This window comes from Anguilla rostrata, chromosome 1 (genome assembly GCF_018555375.3).
Source record: "Anguilla rostrata isolate EN2019 chromosome 1, ASM1855537v3, whole genome shotgun sequence".
In the NCBI taxonomy this organism is placed as follows: domain Eukaryota; kingdom Metazoa; phylum Chordata; class Actinopteri; order Anguilliformes; family Anguillidae; genus Anguilla; species Anguilla rostrata.
The window spans coordinates 52,786,081-52,809,461 of record NC_057933.1 but is presented as its reverse complement, the minus strand read 5'-3'; the positions used below and the strand labels follow the sequence as shown (position 1 = coordinate 52,809,461).

The 23,381-nt window shown below is 44.1% G+C and overlaps 1 protein-coding gene across 3 annotated transcripts; it reads right to left on the bottom strand.

Annotated features, from left to right (window-relative positions):
* Positions 1 to 1,541: 1,541 nt before the first annotated feature.
* On the bottom strand, positions 1,542 to 23,326 carry klhl32 (kelch-like family member 32). Of its 3 annotated transcripts, none has more exons than XM_064342119.1 (11): positions 22,724 to 23,326; positions 21,485 to 21,620; positions 20,923 to 21,103; positions 18,016 to 18,123; positions 16,077 to 16,175; positions 11,097 to 11,312; positions 7,214 to 7,940; positions 5,739 to 5,797; positions 3,199 to 3,391; positions 2,970 to 3,064; positions 1,542 to 2,795 (listed from the first exon to the last, which is right to left on the bottom strand). In XM_064342119.1, exons 2-11 carry the CDS (start codon positions 21,505 to 21,507, stop codon positions 2,634 to 2,636), a joined length of 1,863 nt encoding a protein of 620 aa, XP_064198189.1. In that variant the 5' UTR covers positions 21,508 to 21,620; positions 22,724 to 23,326; the 3' UTR covers positions 1,542 to 2,633. The 3 variants fall into 3 exon arrangements, with proteins under 3 accessions (XP_064198189.1, XP_064198199.1, XP_064198180.1); XM_064342129.1 differs by having other exon boundaries at positions 21,485 to 21,614; XM_064342110.1 differs by having other exon boundaries at positions 21,485 to 21,575.
* Positions 23,327 to 23,381: the final 55 nt, after the last annotated feature.

Sequence of the window (23,381 nt, the reverse complement as noted above, 5' to 3'; positions counted from 1 at the left end):
TTTAGGGTATTAATGCGTGTAAATGATATGCATACATGCATGTGTCTGTGAGTGGTGTGTAGTTTTCGTGTGCATGTAGGGTGGCGACATGTGCCTTCAGGTTGAGCATCTGGGGAAAAAGCCGGCAGCCGCTATGGTGTGGATGTGCTGTAAGTGGTTTTCAGGAGAATTATCGCTCCGACCAGTCAATCCCAGAGAAAATGACTGTTAAAAGCACAGCAGAGTCCTCTGCTGGTGACTGTGTCACTAGGAGCAATCGCATCAGCCACACGGCTGGAGACAGCACTTTTCACTGCCATCTTCTTTCCCCAGAAACAGAAAAACAAACCACCTTTGCGAAAATAATTTTTCCCCTCTTAGGAAAAAAAACGCTGCTTCTTTTTGACTAATTCAAACATGGAACAAGGTTGTGACAAGCTGATTTAAGGGACAGAATTATTATCTATGGGGTTCAGTTAATATAATTTAGTCAATTTCAGGACATAGTTGTATTTGTGTTGCTGTATTGTGACAATAGCAATAATGGAGAGGCAAATTCTTTTGGGGTTTCGAGGTAACACATTTTCCTAAAGATCTCTGAAAGGTTGCAGTGAAAACACCAATTAGCCATCTTGGAGCCTTTAAGGCAGAGGGCTTACAAACAGCCTGCAAATCGCTGCCTCCTTGCTGTAGTGTCACAACTGGAGTGTTCTGCGTTTCCTCCTCACTCTCTAAACTCATTATCAGCACCTATTTCCATCTGTGCATCCTGAGCACGCAACACCAGGCCAGGCAGGTGCTCCTTTCACACGAGCCACAATACTGCAGTTCAGTCCCTGCCTTGTTCACTGGAACCTGTTTCTAGAACCAGAGAGCATGTAAAAATTCTTACTGGTCCCTCGCCTAGAACAAGATCACTTAGTTTTTATAATTTGTCGAGAGTAGATGCTTTATATGTATGCCGATTTCAAAAAGGCATCAATCATAAAATTAGCAGGGTTTCTCTAAACATATGGCTTGTGTGCTTATTTGATGCGTTCAGGCCCTAGAGAGCATGTGAATAGCAGTACAAGGCTAAACAGTAGCTGGGGAGGCTAAGATCATTAAATAAATTCAAGAATTGCTTGAAAGGCAGAAGATGATTTTTTATCTTTAACCCCTGATGTTTTCCATAATTTAGAATGCCCAATCCGATATGTAAATCCATCACATGGCAGCTGTAGTTGGGGAGAGTGCAGACTAGTGCACTTGTAGCAAACGCATGGAGCCAATCAGCACTTCTCTTCCACCTGCAGCTGAGCTGCGCAGCCTGTGCTGCACAGGACTGCGCCCTTTGGGTAGCCGGCGCAGACGGGCTGCTGCCGCTCGATCGACCGGAAGAGCCGCTAATGTGCAGCCAGCCGGCCAATAACCAACCTCTGTGTGCTACCATGGCCAATTACACTTCCCTGGGGGACATGAAGTTGTGTGACAGACAGGTGCTGTTTGTGTGTTATTGTGCTGTGCATATTATTACAGTGGGGAAAATGGAAAAGTAAATGTGCAAACTGAAGGAGACAATATGAATATGCTCCTAAATTTGTCTTTATTGATTTATTCTGTTTTGGTTAAACTCTTGTTAATACTTTGTCGGAAGTAATTTAGCATAATTAGCATATGAGCATAGCTTCAAGCAAATGTCTCTTGCAGAAATGCAGCAAAATAAATGAATGTCTTTTCCAGGAAGCGTGTGTAATTTCCCGATTCCTCGTACATCAAAAAATGAAAGTAGGATGGTAATAAAAACATGGCTGCTTTTCATCTGTCTGATTTGGCCACGTTGAGCATAAGGTGAGAGTGAGCCACAGACTGGTCTCAGCCTGAGTTAATGTAAACGCTTGCTACCAAAACCAGGCTTCACATCAGGAACTGAAGCCTTGCAGAATATGTTCTTCCACAGCAACTGCCATTAGTGAAGTGCATTGTAGGATAGTGTCTGACCTCCGAAGCACAGAGTAAGAGGTCCTCGCGTTCAGCCACTCCCTCCACTGCTGCACAAGTCATACCAAAGGAGTGCAGCTACAGTGTCTTGGCACAAGAGGCCCCGAGCTGAATCAAAGAGGGTGGGGTCTGCAATCTTGCTGCTTGCACTTCATGAGGTCATATGACATCATCCACCCACCAGCTGAGAGGAGTGGTGAAGCCCTAGAGTTTGGAGTCTTAACCCCTCCTCGCCCCACACTGTACAAAGAAGCCCGGTGGCCCACTCAGTTCTTGTGATACTTCGGAAGGCACCACTGCAAACAGCTGCAGCCTGTGTCTTGTGTTTTGGCCTCTGCTCATTCCTGTTGTTATGTAGTCAGGTCTTCAGGTCATGACGGCTGTTCATGTAATGTGTAAACATCGCTCCCACCGCCATCCCCATGGAGCTGGCCCCTGACCCTGAGTCAACCCACCCCCGACCCCAAAACTTGCATGCTGTAAGTGCTGAGAGTTCATTGTGTCCTGCCAGCATGTCACCCTGGTGCCTCCTGGGAGATGTAGTTCTCCTCAGTATGTGACACCTAAGTACAGTAGATATCAACACATAGTCTATGTGTATGTGTTTGTGTCTGTGTCTGCATGTGTGTGTGTGTGTGTGTATAACTGTATGTGATGTACGACACAGGGAACTGTTACACAGCTCCAATCCTGTGATGGGGAACCTGCAATGTCTGTAGGTTGGGGCAGGTAAAATAAGGGGCGGGAAGAAAACATGTTGCGATTCCATTGGATGCAAATGGCAGAGTTGGACCATAGAAGACTTCCTCTTTTCCTTCTGTACTGACATCCAGGACCTGACAAACAGGAAATGAGGCTATATTATCCAATAAAAAAAAAATAATGCAACGAAGGCTTTATTATAAGATAAGAAAAATGCTACAAACATTATAATTTAAGGACATCATTTACGGTAGACAACCTTTTGGTTTTCTTTGCATCAAAGCAGAAAAATTCTCTGGTGAACTCACCTGAATACAAGCCAGGGGCTCATTGGTCCAGATGGAATATCCACCAACAACGTAAATCCTGTCGCTGTGAACGGCAACACCTGACTCATTCTGCCCTGAAAGACACAAAAGACACAGTCATGTGACAGTTTTTCAGAGAGAGGGATCATGTGACCCACTCCCCATTGGTTTGGGTTTGCAGTAATGTAGAGGGGAGGTGCATGTGTGAAGGTGAGGTGATGAGACTCACCCGTGAGAAGACTGAAGGCACATCGGGTCCACTGGTCCACATCGATGTTATAGGAGTCGATGTGACGGACTAGGATTCGGTCATTGTTGTAGTCCAGGTCGTTCCCGCCCAGCACGTAGATCTGGCGCCGTATGGCCGCCATCACATGGTAAACTCTCCTCTGCAGCATCGGACAGCGAGAGAGCCACTGATTCTGTCAAAAAAAGAGTGAGGCAGAGAGACAATATTTTAGCAGTTCCCTGTAATGGTAGCTGAGGCTAAAGAGGCCCGCAGTTATTTGGATCATCTTTTGGGGACTTTGGGGTTAATGGTATTCACTGTGGTTCAGTAGAGTCCCAGGGCTTTGTAACCCTTTCCAGAGTGCTACATTTCAACAACTTTTTTCGCATATTTTCTGGAATTTCTTTCGATCAGAAGTAGGCAATGAGGGCCATATCTGTTTCTGGCCATAAATACTTAATTAGCCCCAACATCTGACATTTTAGCTATGTTTCTTGATAAGTGCACGGATGACAGCCAAAGACTGCTCTTGTGTCACTATGTGGAACAATGTACTATGATCTAATCCAATAGTGGACCAGTGTTGATGTACAGTATACAGCCAGTTAGCTCATTTAGCCAGGGTAATCAGTGGAAAGAATGACCTGCGTACACACCAACCATCCAGGACCAGAATTCCCCACCCCTGCCTTTGATCGCAGCATCGTGTGGTTGTACAAACTTTGTGGTGACTAGTTCACTCTGACGGTAGGGTTTAATATGAGTGAAGTTCAGATTCAACAGGGTTGGCTGCAATCAGGCCTGGCTATGTTCAATCATCAGTTAAATCAGCTGATCAATTAAATTTGGCTAACGGGTTGATTGAGTATCTAAGGGGGCAATTACTTTCACATGGATGATATCGGATATTTGATAACTTTTTAAATTAAATAATGGAATAATAATTTTAAAATGTCTTCTGTTTCCTCAGGTTTCCCTTTGTCTAATATTACATGTTGTCTAAAGATCATTCAGTGTGACAAATATAGCAGAGAAAATCAGGAAGGGGGCAAATATTTTTTCATGGCACTGTACATAATTAACACTGTTTTTCATTTATAAAAAAATACTGAACCTCATACATAATGTATTTCAGTTTCAGTATAGAGACTGTCTGTTTTGTGTGGTGCAGTACAATGCATGTGTACATTACAGAATGCTGTGTGTGTATGTATTAGAGAATTATTTTGGGGACGGATCTGATGGGTGGCCATCTGTTTGTGCAGAGCTGGGCTGGGAAGGGGGAGGGAGGCATTGTGGGTTGTCCTGCCAGGTGAACAAAGCAGCGCTATGAATACTAATAAGGTGCTTTCTGTTTGTCTCGCTGCAGAGGGAGAGAGTGCGTTCTCTGCAAAGTCTGCAAGAGCAGTCAAATTGTTGCGTAAGAATTTCCCAATATTCCAGATTCCAGGAAGTTTTGGATTATCTTCAGTATTTGCTTGATAAGCCAAACAGTGGCAGTCTGAGACTGATATGATTTGATAAGTAGCAGGGTGTTGTGATGTTCTGTTTTCTGTGGTGTTGTTTTCTGTTTTGTTAGTGTTACAATGGAGAATAATGTGGTGTGCTGGGATGAGCTGAGATTTTGTGGTTCAGTGTGCCTTGTTTTGTGGTGTGCTGTGTTCTGCTAAGTGGACCCTAAAAAAACAGAGCAATGATCTTGGAGATTTAGTCAATTTTTTCCAAACTGTAATTGACATATGTATTTGTAATATCATAAAGCTTTTTCAAAAGTGCTCTTTTTCATGCATCACTGTCACTGTAAAGCTTCCTACAAGCCTAAAAATAGTTTTTTCCATTAATTTTACTGCCAGGGTCCAGTTCTGACAGTAATGGTCCAAAGGAGCCACACTGTTCTGTGCAATCCTTTATCTGTGAGTCATATCACAATCAGGTCTTCTGAGCACAGAAGGAATATGACATGCATGTCATGCAGCATGAGGCCTGAGGCCACAGACTGTTCCAAACGCATGACCAGGTCATTACTGTAAATGCTGAACAGTCATGCAGATCAGCACAGCGTGAGGTCCACTACACATTCTCAATTCTACTGTTTTACCAGTATATTGGTTTAATTTGAATATGCACTTCACCTCATCACCTAACATGTACCCTGCTTCTAAAAGCAGATTTAAACTTGCTTGATATTGGGTTTTGTCCCTATTTGTAGCTGTCCTTCCTCTATTTACCAGAGAAGTCAGATTTACGCATATTACCACAGAGGCAAATGTAAGTATTAACAAAATACTAACATATTTACAATTTACAAATTGTTGAAAACAAATAATATCAATAGCACACAAATACTAATTACACAAATAAGTACAGCTACTGATACAGCTGCTAGTTGCAGAGGATAGTGTGAAATGACTCACTTTATCACACATACCCCATCCCTGCTCCCTGACTCACAGTTATTCTAAACAGGGTGCATATTACAAGTATCCAGCTGGAGCATGCAGTAAAATACACAGAGAAAAGCCTGAATAGGCTTTATATACCTGAACAGGGTCATAAACCATTAGCCGGTTCTGGTACTGGGCAGTGTTCGTGACTCCACCTGCAATTAACAAGAATCAGCAACATGACATCACTTCTTCCATCTCCTTTCTCTTACTGCTAACCCACCTCCATCAGAATATCACTCCCATCCCTTACCCACCTTAATATTTTAATGGATAGAGAGAATATTTGAGAGGACACTCAGAATGTGAAACGCAGTCCAGGAAGCCAATAGCTGAGACTGAGAGCCAGTACTTAAGACTGATGACATGTACCTCAGACTGAGAGCCTGTACTTAAGCCTGAAGACATGTACCTCAGACTGAGAGCCTGTACTTAAGCCTGAAGACATGTACCTCAGACTGAGAGCCTGTACTTAAGCCTGAAGACATGTACCTCAGACTGAGAGCCTGTACTTAAGCCTGAAGACATGTACCTCAGACTGAGAGCCTGTACTTAAGACTGATGACATGTACCTCAGACTGAGAGCCTGTACTTAAGACTGATGGCATGTACCTCAGACTAAGAGCCTGTACTTAAGCCTGATGGCATGTACCTCAGACTGAAAGCCTGTACTTAAGCCTGAAGACATGTACCTCAGACTGAGAGCCTGTACTTAAGACTGATGACATGTACCTCAGACTGAGAGCCTGTACTTAAGACTGATGGCATGTACCTCAGACTAAGAGCCTGTACTTAAGCCTGATGGCATGTACCTCAGACTGAGAGGCTGTACTTAAGACTGATGACATGTACCTCAGACTGAGAGCCTGTACTTAAGACTGATGCCATGTACCTCAGACTGAGAGCCTGTACTTAAGCCTGATGACATGTACCTCAGACTGACAGCCTGTACTTATGACTGATGACATGTACCTCAGACTGACAGCCTGTACTTAAGCCTGATGGCGTGTACCTCAGACTGAGAGCTTGTACTTATGACTGATGACATGTACCTCAGACTGACAGCCTGTACTTAAGCCTGATGGCGTGTACCTCAGACTGAGAGCCTGGACTTAAGCCTGATGGCGTGTACCTCAGACTGAGAGCCTGTACTTAAGACTGATGGCGTGTACCTCAGACTGAGAGCCTGTACTTAAGCCTGATGACGTGCACCTCAGACTGAGAGCCTGTACTTAAGCCTGATGGCGTGTACCTCAGACTGAGAGCCTGTACTTAAGCCTGATGGCGTGTACCTCCGACTGAGAGCCTGTACTTATGACTGATGACATGTACCTCAGACTGAGAGCCTGTACTTAAGCCTGATGGCGTGTACCTCAGACTGAGAGCCTGTACTTAAGCCTGATGGCGTGTACCTCAGACTAAGAGCCTGTAATTAAGACTGATGGCATGTACCTCAGACTGAGAGCCTGTACTTAAGCCTGATGGCGTGTACCTCAGACTGAGAGTCTGTACTTAAGCCTGACGGCGTGTACCTCAGACTGAGAGCCAGCAGCTGAGATGAGAGATTTTACCTGAGACCCAGAGCAGGCCATCGGCCACGCAGCCAGCATGGCAGGAGAGCGAGCGGTCGAAGGACTGGACAAAGTTCCACTTGTTCCTCTTGGGGCAGTAGCGCTCCACGGTGGGCAGCACCTGCCTGAGTTCGTTGCGGCCGCCCACGGCGTAGAGGAACTGGCCCAGCACCCCCAGCACAAAGTGCTCCCGGCAGGCCTTCATGGGGGCGATCTCCGTCCACTTGTTGCCGCGCGGGTCGTAGCGGCAGGCGGTGCGCACGGCGCAGGTCCGGCCCGTGGCGTGCTCCACCTCCCCGCCCGCCACGAACAGGAAGTGGCCCATGACGGCCACGCAGTGGTGGCTCCGCCCGGCGGGCATGGGCGCCAGCTCGCTCCAGTTGGACACGCCGGTGATGTGGACGTGCTCCTGCTCCACGGGGTTGAAGAAGCGCAGCTCCCGAACCCGGCACACCTCCCGCTTCCGCCCGCCCGCAATGTAGAGCGTCAGCGACTGGAAGCGGGGCTTGGTGCGCGGCGTCTGCCGCACCGGCTGGGCGAAGACGGCGCGGTGGTACTCCAGGGCTTCGTCGATCAGCGCCGTGGCCGCCTCGCTGCTTTTCACCAGCGGGTGGCACTGTGCCAGCAGGTGCAAGGCCGCTGCGTCCATTAAGCCGTAGCGCACGTACTGCAGCAGGTCGTCCATGCGCTGGTACCGGCAATCGTGCTCTAACCACTGCACAACCAGCTAGGGATGAAGAGAAAAGAGGGAGACATGAAATGAGGAATGGTGGGAGGGACCAAAAGGCGTCAGAATCTGATGCTGACATTCACTTCTTCTCTACGTGAGAGTCCAGTTGACAGTTATGACATTGCTGTAACACACAGAGTTTGAGAGTAAGCATTGCTGATTATTGGTATGACATGAACGAACCCCTGACCCCGGTCAGCCTATTGCTAGATTTATTTTTAACTCCAGATGAAAATGCCTGCTTGGACGAGCCCTGCACAAAGGCTAATGAACCGAGCTCAAGAGGAGCAGAGACACAGACTGCCAGAAATAACCAATCCCGTTATCAAGAAAACAAAGGGACCTTTAGTCCGACACAGACAAAGACCTTATTACAGCACTAATTACTTGTCACAAAGTGTCTCTCCCTCACAATATACATGCGCCTCCCTCTCAATAACTCACGTGTGTTGGTGTCCACCGAAAGTCAGCACATTTTTCAAGGGGAATAAGTTTCTTAGGAATGGCATAGTGAAATATAAACCATGTCACTGTACACGAGTGTGTATCATGGTGACACCACAGAAACCTTCCCTCAAAAGATACGCCCTTACAGTCCAGCCTATTCACCCTTCTGGCTCTCCCTTTTATTAGTCAATAACTTTCAGTTCCGTCTCTAGAAGGACACACACACACATACACGTATTCTTCCTTTTTTATGTTTCAAATTAGTTCTTACATTTTTGAGAGTGCAAGAAAGATAGTATTTATTTTCTAAAGCGCAAATCATTCTTATAGCGCATGTGGCCATTAGTTTTGCCAATTCCTCTCTTCAATAAAGGACCATCACAGTAAATTGGAGCTAACTCCATAAGCACAAGTGACTCAAATTGATGGATTATTAGGGGTGAATTATTGAGGGGAAATGAACTACACACACTGTAAACACGCATACCACATACATACACACACTCCAAATATACACATACACGGTCTCCACAAACATGAAAGACACACAGACAAAGGCACAATCCACGTACGCACAGACTTTATCGACGAGCACCAGGGATGGGATTAATTCCATTTCAATTCAGTCAATTCGGCAGATTAAATGAAATTCAATCAAGGAATTGAAAAGGCACATCGTGTTCTTTGAGGATTTTTCAGTTAATGAACTGAATTTCATTTCAACTGAATTGACTTAACTGAAATGGAATAACCCCGCAGCCCAAACAAGCACACATACTCCCTTGCCCACGAACACAGTGTGCACATCATTTTCCCTCTGTACCTGTTACCTAAGAGACACTCACTCCTGCATCGCTGCTCGCTTTCAGTCGCCTCAACCCACGGCACCCTCAGCACCTGCATTTATTCTCTGCCCCCCCACCTCTGCCCCCCCCCCCCCCAGACCACGGAAGAGTTAAAATCAGAGCTCTGCCACATTCGCCTCCAGTGAAGGTCATGCTGTGTGGGAGATCTTGCTCAGGGCAGAGAATAAATTAACTCCCCCCCCCCCCCCTCCCTTCGCACACGCGCCACCACCTACTAAAGCGCATGGCAGAGAGGAGAATATGTGATTTCCTGAGCGAGGAACTCCCAACTCCTTCCTGACAAAGATTGACAGCTGAACTATATCCGCGCAATATCTGCGGGCGCACGTTCTCATCGCGGACGGCGGCTCCGGGCCCGCGCTCATCACGCGCCTCCGTCTGACGCCCAAATTAACCTTCCCCGCAAACTGAAGGAGGCCCAAACTCTCCTAATCAGCCCTGATTAGGGCGGCAGCGCCTGGTTAAAGGGTCACGGTAATTGTGCCATCAAAGGCCTGATTGTTTTCCATCAGACGGAGGGCCTGAGTGACAGCCAGGGGACCGCGGCGCTGGTGGAGCTGCCGTGTGCCTAATCACAGAGACTGACAGGGAGGCATGATTGGTGCAAATGAACAGTCACACACCCCCCCCCACCCCCACCCCTCCACCAATGTCTCCCCCACCTCCTCCCTCTCTCTCTCTCTCTTTCTTTCGCTCTCTCTCTCTCTCTCTCCCTCTTTCTCTCTCTCTCTTTCTCCCTCCCTCTCTCTCTCTCTCACACACACACACACAGAGGTAGGCCGAGCGAGAAGCGGGCCCTGGGGTTTGATATGATATGAGTTATGACAGCGGCGAGCAGAGACTAAGGACACACACACAGGTATGGTGACTGCAGTATGTGGGGGGAAGAGTGAGGTTGATAAAATGTGTCCGTTCAAATGGAAAGAGTGAGACAGAAAGAAGAGAGGGAAACAGAGAAACAAAAAGGAAAAATAAAATCTGAATTCAAAGGAGTAGGCAAGTAATGTCTGAAAATCCTCTCAGTGACTTCCCCAAAATACCTAAACATTCTGAGGATCTGACAGAAAACCATTCAATTCTCAATTTTGAATCGGGTTCACTAACGTGTGGTCAAATTATACCACGATTCAGCCGTAATCCTTACTCGGGTTACAGAATCACCTCCAGGCAGAGGATCCTGTGCATTTGCACATTTGTAAAGCCTTTTGTTGTTGCATTTTCAGTGAAAATGTCGTAAAGGTCCCCTCGTCTTCGCTGTAGAACAGAGGCAGAGGGGGATTCATTACAATATTGAAATGAGGTCTCGCACTTTAACCTGAATTCCATTGGCCACTCTGTGTTCCAGCTCAAATACTGCAGTGCGAACCACACTGAATATTAAACAAATATTCAGCACACGCGCACATATGCATGCAGGCACGCACACACCGTGCAAACACATAGCATGCGCACACACAGCACACACTCCCACAGCATGCATGCAGACATACACACTCAGAAGCACAAACAGCTTCACACAAATGCACACACACACATGCACACACACACTGCACGCACACACACCCACATGCACACCACTTATCCATCTTTTATATGTCTGGTTGCCATTTTGGAAGCCTGTGTGCCTGTGTGTTTTGTGTGTATGTCTGCTTGTATGCATGGATGTGTGTGCGTGTGTGTGTGTGTGCGCACGCACGCGCATGCACGTGGGTGCTGGTATGCATTGTGTGTGAAAGAGTGTGTATGTGAGAGTTGCACATTTTTGTGTGTGAAAGACAGAGAAAGACTATGTGTTTATGTGAGTGTGTTTGTGGGGGGGTGGGGGGGTGAGTGTTTGTACCTGCCAGATCTGTTCCTCGTTGAGTGAGGTTAGGCGGTCACTCTTCAGCACCTCCTTCAATAGGTGGTATGGGAGCAGCAGCACCTCCTCCTGACGACTGTGCTGAAGTTCAGACAGGTGCTCCACCAAGAACTCCACAACAGCACCCTCTAGCACTGGCAGGTGGAACAAGTCTGCCAGCCGATAAAGGTCCAGGTAATTAAAACTATTCAGCTCCTGAAAACACATACATACACACACAGTCACTCACATACTGCAACAAAAGTATTCCAGTTGTATTTCTACAAATTATTGATATAGAGTAACCTCTATATTAATAAAGATAATGAATAAAATAAAGAACACAGGTAATGAGCTAAATTTCACGGCTATTTTTAACAACTAAGAATTTTATTTCCCAAAACGATAAGGGTCAAAATGATTGACACCCCTGTTTTCATCATGGGTACTGGGTGTTATGGTGCTGAGATGAGACTAAAATTGAGCTTCCTGGCCATGCACACTAGTTGCAGGTTTGGCGTCAGAAGAAGGAAGCTTACGTTGAAAAGGACTTCATACCTACAGTGAAATATGCGGGTGAATCTTTAATGCTATAGGGCTATTTTGCATCTACTGGTCCATTGTCCTTGTTAAGGCCAACGGAGTCATGAACTCCAGCAAATACCAAAAGATTTTGGGAAAAAACATGGTATCCCCAAGTCAGTAGGCTAAAACTAATTCTGACACATATGCCTTTAGAAAATAAAAATCTAACTTAACAAAAAAAAACTTTTTCTCTGAGCAATTTTATTACAGTGGAAAAATTCCCATATTTTCCCAGCAGTTTTCCCAGATCATTTCACCGAAATAATAGCTCTTTACCAGTGTTATTTATGCAACCTTTTTTCTCATCTTCATCAAGTGTACTGTATATACAGCGAGCTCCATAATGTTTGGGACAAAGACATTTTTATTTTTTATTTGGGTCTGTACTCCACAACTTTATATCTGAAATCAAACATTGTCGTTAAAGGGAACATTCTCAGCTTGTATTTAAGGGTTTACTATACACTTTGGTTTCACCATGTAGAAATTACTGTACTTTTTATACATAGATCCCCATTTCAGGGCACCATAATGTTTGGGACAAATGGCTTCCCAGGTGTTTCTAATGAGTCAGGCGTGTGCAATTGCTTCCTTAGTGCATGTATAAAAGAGCTTTCAGCATCTATTCTTGATTGTAGGCCTTTGATTGCCTTTGGAGTCAGGAGATGATTGGAGAGGAATTAAATGCTCAGCCGTTATACTGATATTATTGGTGTATTGTCTGCTACGAGAGGCAAATCTAAAAAGCTGGGAGGACGAAAAAAGATTGAAAATAAGTGAAAGAGTGCCCTCTGCTGACTACGCGTCATCAAATCTCAGAAGCTGCTGCTCACAAACGCAGTGAAAAGCACACAGGCTCATACAAATAGGCACTGAGTTATAATAAAACAGCAAAGGGTGTGACTGCAGTGTGCATTCTGTGGCTTTTTGTCAGTAACAGTATTATATTTTTGTATGCTGATCACAGCATATCTAATGTCCATGTCTATCTGTCCAGAGCACAGAAACTCTTAAATACCCTCCCAAACTACCAATCTCACTGCAACTCTTAAATACCCACACAAACTCCAAATCTCACAGAAACTCTTAAATGCCCTCCCAAACTACCACTCTCACTGCAACTCTTAAATACCCACACAAACTCCAAATCTCACTGCAACTCTTAAATACCCTCCCCAACTGCCGATCCCACAGCGGTCTCATTGGAACTCGTAAAACCCTTCTAAGATGTCTGATCTTTCTCAGCACCAACATAGTGATCAGATCAGACACGAAAACACTGCTGGCAATGAAACTCAATTTCGTGAAGAACCGAGTGCTCTGCAGTCTCAGTGCTCCCCTGCCTTAAAGCGATTATTTATCTTCTAAAGCATTCCTGCAGGCGAGCACTCTCCATTAGATTTAATCAGACTTAAACAACTTCCACAGCACTGAGGAACTCAGGACTGTGAGTCATATAAAGTATCACAGCAGGGAACTCACTGACACCTGTTCAGTTGTGGACACTTCCAATAATTTAATTGCAATTAAAGGCAAACAAGGCTATTTTGAAGAAGTGTCTAAGATTATATTTAAAGTAATAATCTAGAAGATTTTCATTAAAATAAATGTCTGTTAAGTCACTATCTATCGCTGAATTAGGTAACACAATGGTGATTGAGCCTATTATTATATTAATTTATATTATTATTATTATTTAATTTATGATTAAAGAACTGGGTGTCTGTGGCGACATTCCTGGGAAAAAATCACAAGCGGCGCATAGATAGTGACGCGTTTTCCATCACTCATCAGTGGTTGGTCCGCCAGAGAGGGTAGGCAGAGCTAACGCAACAGGCTTGCTCTTCAGCTCACTGTTTTTTCTGGTGTCTGCTAGCGTTAAAGGTGGGGGGGTTATGGAACCCTAATAAGTTTTTGTGTAACATGAGAGGTCATATTATTTGTTGATGTAGATTTCGTATTACATTTGATGACAATGTAACGTTACTAAATTACATAGCTATTTGCACAGCTAACGCTAGCTACCGGACCATGTCAATAAAGGCAACATTAGTTTAGACACCATTGCGCACAGTATCCATCTCTCATATCAGGTAATGTTGCGTTAGCTAGCTGGCTCATGTGATTAACACAATCTAATGTCAGCTAACAATTAGAAAAAACGCTAGTTAACGTTACTGACCGGTACCGACCTCGCAAACCGTCTCTCGAATGCAATGCTACCTTGTTGCAGCGTTGTAATGTAGCTAACTAAAGGCCAGTTCAGATCAATGATTCGCAACGAGACTGGATGCAACTTGAAAAATTCCAAGACGTCTGATTGTAAACGTTCTAAAACTGCACTTGGCGATTTGACAAGGTGGGTCTTCTGAGACCCTAGGCAACGGCTTCAGAGGCTCTGCAACTAACCAGTTCACACCGCTACAATTTTCTCTGCAACATTCTAAAACCGTTTAGTCTCGTTGCGAATCATTGATCTTAATTGGCCGTAATGTTACCGTTATTTACATTGACATCAAGTTCATCAATATATAAGCCGGGGTATAGGTGTAGCAGAGCCGGGGCTGATTTATGTGTAAAGATGTCAAGCCGGAGAAAACTAAATAAAAGAATAGAGCAGTATGGATTAGCGTTGTTATTATTTTATTACGCTTCCTCATATGTTCCTTCAGCCTTGATGCCCTTTTTGATGAAATCTCCTTTGTTTTTGTTTTATTCTTCTTATTCTGATTGCTAATTTAACACCCAGCTCAGCTTTATTTTCGAACAGTTTAACAAAACCAGAAACAAAGCAGTTGTTTCAAAAATATCACACAACAATCATTCACGATGATGATGCACGAGATACATAATTGCACAAGCCACAGCGAATCCCGCGAATTCTTCTCTGCACTGTAAAGATGTTCATACCGAGCAAAAGGTGGATAAAGAACGTTTGTGGAAATTGATCATCACTAATTCTACCCCAGGTCTGCTACAGCATTTTAACCTGGCTCGGCAGTGTAAAGACAGCATAAGTTAGCCTAATGTTAGACAATGAATGAGTATGTACATAACGTTACTTGTGTAACAACCATTTTTTATTCAGTAAATAGTAAGTGTAATAGTTGGCGTGGCCCAGGTGCCAACTGACTGACGTCACACAGGCGAGACTGGTTGGATCCGGTTGGATCTATGGGAAGTGAGGTCCAAAAACACACCTGCAATTACCGCTTCTCGCCATTGGTACTGCCAAAGAGAACGAAACTGAAAACTTCGAGATTGTAACTTTAAGTAAAACTCATATTTTTGAGTTATTGTAAAAAATAAAAAAAAAAGTTTATACTTTGGTTTGTTATTCAACAAATGTGCATATAGACATATTAACTCAATTCTTCTCTAGCTAAGGTTTAAAAAAAAAAAAACACACAGATGGCCTAATAAATTTTGCCTGTACTGTATGTTAAATAAGAACAACAAGAATAGGTATGGTGCAGCACTACAGTAAATAAATACAGTGAAAAATACTGCTAAAATTAAGCACATACTAATTGAGCCTTGTGATCATCCTTCACTAGATCATACTGAGTGTAGACCCAAATAAACATACTATAAACATACTATAACCTTAAGCAATGGTGTTTAGATTATATGAAACAATGATTTATATGAGCAACATTAAACATGACAACACCACCTCATACAGTAATTAACAATAAAACTGAATAAGGCAAAACTAAAGGATTCATATTATGACTGAATGATCACATGATGGAGAGAATCAGGGTAATTTCAGCTTGCTGAGAAATGCTGTGTAGCTGTGCTGTGTAATGCTGTGTAGTGGTGAGTTTGAGTTTGAGTTTTATTAGGACCTATTTTAGCCAATGGCTACTCTTCCAAGAGTCCTGAACATTAAAACATATCAATACAAAAGTATAATAGATAAACAAGTCATATACACATTAAAAATATGCACATTCTACATACATACATACATACATACTACACTTACATCAGTATAAACAAACAACACAATAAGCATTTAGAATATAAAAGTTCAAACGGACAAACACTGCTTTGCTGTGCAATGCTGTGTAGCTGTGCTGTGTAATGCTGTGTAGCGGTGCTGTGTAATACTGTGTAGTGGTGCTGTGTAATGCTGTGTAGCTGTGCTGTGTAGTGCTGTGTAATGCTGTGTAGCTGTGCTGTGTAATGCTGTGTAGCGGTGCTGTGTAATGCTGTGTAGCTGTGCTTTGTAATGCTGTGTAGCGGTGCTGTGTAATGCTGTGTAGTGGTGCTGTGTAATGCTGTGTGGCTGTGCTGTGTAATGCTGTGTAGCACCTCAGGGGTAAGTTTGGAACGTGTGCGTTTCCTACCTGTATCCCCCATGCGAGTGTGCGCAGGAATGTCTCTCACCTGGATGAGGTAGTGTGAGCAGAGACTGAGCAGCTCCAGCAGCTGCAGGTGACTTCCTGCAGACAGGACGTCCTGGATCACTCCAGGCTCTAGCACGATCTACAGAGGGAAAGACAGAGGAGGTTCTGCACTTAGTACCTATCTATATCTCTGTTACACATCTCGATAAATCTAGATTTAAAAACAGTCATTTTTTAATTAACATAAAAAAAGCATTGAAAATAAAAACACACCAATGCAGTGGTTTGGTGAGTAATACTTCATAGAGAATGTACTGTGCTTGCTATGTGTCTAACAGGGCTAAGATAGCCTCTCATGTTCATAAAGGGTTAATCTGAAATTAACATAGATGATCTTGTATAAATGACTTAATGATTGAACAATCTGTCAATGGAAACCGTTCATCTCTATGTTATATCTCTATCTCTTAGTAGAGATCCAAACTTAATTCATATTAATTATATTACATTACATTACAGGCATTTAGCAGACGCTCTTATGCAGAGCGACTTACACAACTTTTACATAGCATTTTTACATTGTATCCATTATCAGCTGATATATACTGAACAATTCGGTTATACTTGCTCAAGTACAACGGCAGTGTCCACCGAATCGACTCACTTTGTACAAGCATTCTTACCACGTGCTACTTCTCGCCAGATATGCTCCACCCAGCCTCTATTAATCAAGCTTGCCAGTCAAGGAAATTTTTGCATGAAGTTTTGGTTAGAGCCCTGTTTTATGAATTTTATGTACAGCACATTCTGTGGACGGTATGCATCTAATATGGATGTTAGCTATATGAATCTGTGATGGTTATTGTGGTTCTAGGCAAGCATAATAAATGTACAGTCAGCGCTTTATCGATGTTGCACTTACACTTGCTGTTCTAAAAATGTTATTTGCCAAGCCTGGCGCTAGAACTCACATGACTCTGGTGGATGCATTTATGTTCTCTTTCATTTTAAGTCACTTTGAAAAAGAATGTAATGTAAAATGTCTGTACAATTATACAAATTTTTAAATGTATTTGGTGGAGAGAGAGAGTGTGTGTGTGTGTGTGTGTGTGAGAGAGAGAGAGAGCAAGAGACAGAGAGAGAGAGAGAGAGAGAGAGAGCAAGCTTTTTGGGTTGCTGCTCGTATCAGTCTGGCCTCAGTACAGTTGTGAGGAAATTAGCATGCTGTTTATGTGGGCCAGACATTTATGGACTGACAGCTCCACTCTGACCTACATACAAAGAAACAACATCACAGCCTCTCTTTTATTGTGCATACAGCTTTGGGAATAGTGGTCAGGGCAGCAGTGTGGAGCAGGAGTATGTAGCAGTGGTCAGAGCAGCAGTGTGGAGCAGTGGTCAGATCAGCAGTGAGGAGCAGTGGTGTGGGGAAGTGGTCAGAACAGCGGTGTGGAGCAGTGGTCAGAGCAGCAGTGTGGAGCAGTGATCAGATCAGCAGTGTAGAACAGTGGTCAGGGAAGTGGTATGAAGCAGTGGTCAGATCAGCAGCCAAGCAGTGAATTTTGTTTGGAACTCCATGCAGTATCAGTTTGACAATGTAAACTGGTATAAGTGTTGGTATAACTACCATACTTATGTACTGGACATATGCATAGCTTTAAGTGCTAAATATCTGTACCAAGTGTAAGTTTAATACAAACATTCACTTTATCTGGATAGCACATTGCTATTGTTATAAGTACTGCATCAGGAAATGATGAATGTATGCATTTTTATACAATGGAATTAGTAAGATGATAATACCGTTTTTTTCCTTCATGTTTGATGTGCAATTTTTACTGAATATTGGTCAAAATAGCTAAAATAGCTATATCAGTTCTGGTCAGCAGGGGGGTCCTTCTACTTTAGGGGCCCCAAGCAAGTGCTTAGAATGCTGGTTTGTTAAGTCCCCCTCTGAGAGTGAGGACAGCTGAGCTCACCTGTCCAGTGTAGGCAAAGTCCAGTGCTTGTTTCAGACCCTCACTGGTCACTCCCTGAAGGGTCACCTCTTCTGCCTCACTCTCCACCATACACAGGCTGAACATGGCCTGAAAGCACACACAATTCACACGTCAGATACACACATCTGGAGCTTACACACCTGCCCGTCATTCACTGTAAGGATAGGAGGAGGAGGCCTTAATGTCACCTTGAACAGACATGAGGTCTGAACTCTATCTTACACGCACTTACCTCGCTAGCATATATGCCAACACACACTGGCACCCACAGGTACACAGGTGCCCTTACAGCCAAACAGAGGCCAGACACTTCACTCCTTTCTTCACGCTGGGTAAAGTCCCTGATCAAAGCCATTGATTTGTGTCACGCAGCTGGGCTATAGGAAAAGTATTGATTCCAGCTGGAGGACTGCAGGAGGTAGGAGAACGATGGATGCTAACTGTTTAGCAAACGACAAGAAAGTGCCCATTCTCACTCCTTCCCTGAGTCATTTCCAAATTTTATGACCATAAAAAGACCACTGAGACAGCTTTCTTTTAAAACAGGCTAATTGCTGAAACATCTGTGAAAAACACATAGCTGGGACATTGTTTAGGCTTTATTGTCCACGCTAGGTGGAAATTTGTTTTTCAGCTTCACATTACAATATACGTACATTTAAAAACATAAACAGTCACGACTCTCATTTGAATCTCATTCAACATTCACACCTTCAGATAACAAGATAAAATTACATAAGACTGTCTCATAGGTCCAGGATTCTGTGCTATGAGGAGTCTTTACTGCACGTCCCTATAATAAATATAAAATACAGTATTAAAAGAAATTCAGTTGAAGTTGTGTTATTATATGATACCTCTAATTACCTGAATTCAATATGCTAACTGAATTTGGTACAAAATATTTTTTGAAAACATTCTTGGTTGCCTTTGCTTGTCTGCTAGATCTGATGTATGAGGACAAAAAGGACAGTCCACTTTCAGTTTTTTGCCCACTTTCTGTTTTTGTGTACGTGTTGGACTGACTGACTTACTGCATGTGCGATGGAGGATAATTTCAGGCATTTAGGGAAGTGTCTGAGGACCAGCAGGTTTTAGTCAGGCCTTCTATCTTGAGACAGAGAGCACACTGGGCCTGCTTCAGCAGCGTGTCTCTACGCGTGTCGGCTCATTAGCGCGGGCCTCACTGACACGGCTTTAATTAAAGGCCTTCTGGTCGAAGGCTGTGCAGCCCGGGGCTGAAGATCCTCTTTACACGAGGTCAACATGCCCACTGAGGATGAAAGGACTCTTGATAAGGGTCACATGTTCCCTGGATTGACCTTCAACCCCCGAGATGGCCTGAAAGAGATATTCAGTGGCAGGTGGCTTGCTTTCAAGTTATTCCACCCCACTAGATTCATAATAGACTGCCATGTAGGGTGGGGGCATTGTACCTAATGTTGACAACACGGGCCAGCAGCATGTAATGCACAGTGTGCATGAACAGTGATGCAATTAGATTTGATTTATGTCCACTGGCTTCTCCAAAAATAGACCGCATACAGTCTACAGTCTGGTATGTTGTATTACATGATGTCTAAAATGATATTTTCTAGTAGCTGTGCTTGACCATCTGTGAGCCACACCGCATTTGCCCAAGTACATCTAACTGCAGGATGAGGCAGGGGTGGGGCTGGAGGTCGATGGGTGGGGTTTGACATCAAACCCCACCCATCGACGCATGCAATTGGTTGAAAACAATTCTGCCTTTTGATGCTCAGGACTGGACAAGGGGGTAGGATGTCAGAGGGCTGGGCTTGACATAAATCCGCACCCTCCTGCAGCCTGCAGACAGATCCCTCTGCATTTGGCACAGACTGACTGGTGGTTTGATATTGGTGTTACTGCAGCCCAATACAGACATTTCTACCATTGGTCAGAAGGAAAATAACACAACATGACAAATTAAATGTCAGTAAGAAATTCCAGTTCTAATTTCCAGGAATGGAACATTTAAAATGGCCTCCAATTCAAAATACAAAGTCAAGTGACAACTAACCTTCCCTCATTTTTGTGTTACGAAGCAGGTAATCTTTTCCCAGCTCGGAGTAGCTATGTAACTGTAAGATCTAAGTACTCGGCTTTGACAGTCTCTGCCCAGTATACAGAAGGGCATCTCTCATTCGAATAACATGCACTGGGGATTAAGAAAAATCTCTACATGGCCTGCAACGTGCCTGCACTTCGAAATGAAGGAGGCAGAGATGGCACAGCTGAGCAGAACTGTGACATATGAGAAATAGAACTCTAGAGGGAGGGGTGTGGGAAAGAAAGCCTATTGTTGTGAAATAGAAGGACATGAGTCCTCATACAACTCTGAACAGCCTTGGGATGAACTTCCCCTGTTTTATTCCTTTATTTAATTTGAAATTTAACACCAAATTAAATTTCATAAAATTGTTTATCAGGGACACATCAACATACCCCGGTCTCTACAGGAAGCAACAATACTAATAATAATTATGTTGTTCATTTATATTACATCTTCCCTGATCTCCAAGAACTTTGCAACAAGGGAGAAAAGGTCACCGCCACCACCAACAATTATAGTACTACACCAACACAAACACTTCTGTGTTAACAGACTTGCACGAACTGACTACTCTTCCTGTCGACTCCTGCACTACTGACCAATCATATCTCCTGAATGCTGCACGTATCTGTCAACTGCTGTACGTACCTGCTAACTGCTATACGTATATATTATATGCAGTACATATCTACTGGCTGCCAAACATACTGTATCTGCTAAGAGCTATATATATCTGCCGACTGCTGTACGTATCTCTGCAACAATGCGAGTGCTGCAGATGCCATGTACACAGTGCCCGGATCCAGACTCACCCGGAAGTAATCGCTGCATGCTGCCAGGACTGCCTTGTGGGCGTGGAACTTCTGTTCCCCAGCAACCAGGGTGACATCACAGAGGAGTCCGTCTTTCCTCTGCTGGTTGAGGGCCGAGAGAACAGAACTCTGGTGGGATTTGGACTGGCACAGCCGCTGCCCTGTCAACATATCCTGAGCACTAAAAAAAAGAGACAGAGGTTGTGTCTATGCGTCAGTCAGTCAGTCAGTCAGTCAATACTGAGCTCCAGACCTTGAGTCGAGGAAGTGGACGGATTAAGGACCGAGCCTTACATCTGTCAGGGCATGTAGGATTAATCCTCCTGAGAACAGCGAGGAGCACCGCACCCCTCCCCCCCGTGCCCCTGCATTTACCCCAAATACCCTGTCTGGTCATGTGGCCGTATACTCAGACACACAAGAAGGATTATCACAGGATGCACCGAGAGTCCAGACACAGAGCAGATGAGAAGTGACACCTGAGAGAAAGTGCTTAGTAAGTACTGGGAGAGAGGTGATAGCAGAGACAGGGCTTACACCACATCGCGAGCGGCGCTTGTACCTGAGAGACAGTTCAGAGGGCATGCTCCTGTGAGGGGACAACACAGGCTGGGCGGTCCTTGCGATGCGGTGACCTCAGGACGCGCAGCCGCCTGCAGGGGCACACGTCAGAGGAAGAGCAGTCTCGGGCACTGCACCTGAAATACTGAGCAAACTAAGACACAGCTCACCCAGAAGCACAGAGCTAACTCAGGCCCTACGCATCCCCACACAGAGCAGTGCAGGGGAGGCTGGGCAGCAGATTTCATTTGAATTTAATGTCTTCCTGTCTCTGCGTTGTCTAGGGAGCTATTGATCAAGACAGCACAGTGACCTTCACACACCTAACCACGGGCAGAGAGAGGGAGAGAGAATCAGAGTGAGAGAGGCGATGTATGTGTGCATGTGTGTAAGTGTGTGTGAGGGACAGAGAGTGAGAGAGAGGCAAGCACTGCAGAAGTACAACTGTAAGCTAAAGTCACTCCGCAATATTCAGTCACTGAAAAAACTGCTCTGTGCTCATGAATAATGTTGGTCTTTCTGTACGTCATAGTGATTTTATGCATAAGGAAATGTGGGCTTTTAAAAAGACAGTATACAGTACACACCTAAAAATCATTGTTGGTTACAACTTAATGCATAATATTCTGAGAGTAGCTAAAATTTTCACCGCTAGTTTCATTTTTTCAAGACCCCCGCAAGCCGATCGTCTATAAAGCTGCTCTATAGTATTCACACACCTCTACTTATAAACGCATGTTTGCATAATCACACAAATCGTCCACCACCATTTAGCTAAAGCAAGTTACATTGCACTACCAATACTACTGCCCGTTTGGACTCAGTTCACAAATAAGTTGTGCTTCATTTGGCGATCAGAAGTAGCATTATTACTCACATCGTTATTACATGTGTACTACATTTACAACAGAATGCATTAAGTTTCTTCCAGACATGTTTTCACACGAGAATCCAATGAGCTGAACCTTCTCACTATCACTTTTCACTATCATCCTCACTGCTGTCAAGGGTTTCCTAGCAACAAGGCAGCTCAGCCACTCGGTTTAAGTGACAAATCCCAGCTTCACCCGGATTTCTGCCGTTTCCATACTTGTCAACATCATGTGCTTTATCCCTCTCTGTTTCCAGATTTCACATTCAACCAGGTCAATAACAAACAGCCTGTCACCAGGCTGTAGCGTGTATAGGCTACCCACTTAGAATCAAGCCAGCAACATTACGTGATACATGGTGTACGCACCTCATTCGGTTGCAACTCAACTGCCTTTTACAACCCCTCGTCCCGTTTTACAGAAAAAGTATCCTGTTACTTGACATCCGGCAGTGATGGCAGCCACAGTAGAAAAGGGAAGCCTAGAAGGTCGCGGGAAGCCTCAGCACTTCGTAACAGCGGCGTTAACGGAACCGTGTACGGTTACATAGTAATAATAGCTAAAATTGTCACAGCCAAACTCCGCCTTTCTTCACCGGTCACATGCAGTCCTCGGGATGGAGCTTACCGCCATCTAGTGACATTCTTACTGCCAGGTCCTGAGCGTTTTACAGTGAGCGTCCCTCGGTGAAAATGTGCTCCACTCACCGGTTTACCAGAACAATATTGGCTCCTGTACATCATAATGATATACTGTAAAACGTTTAAAATAATATGCCAATAAAGTTCGAAAGTTAAAATTCTAACGAATGTATTTATTGCGTCCTAAGAGGTAGGCACTTATTGCCTAGAAGTTGAAACCGCCCATATGACGAGTATTAGGACATCTATTAATATGATTAATATCAATGTGTTATTAGGGCTTTGTTGCCCTATTAGTAAATATTAAGAACTTAGAAAAGTAATTTAGCCCAGTCTTGCCAATTTGCCTGTCAACCGATTGAAACGAATATCATATTGCAATACT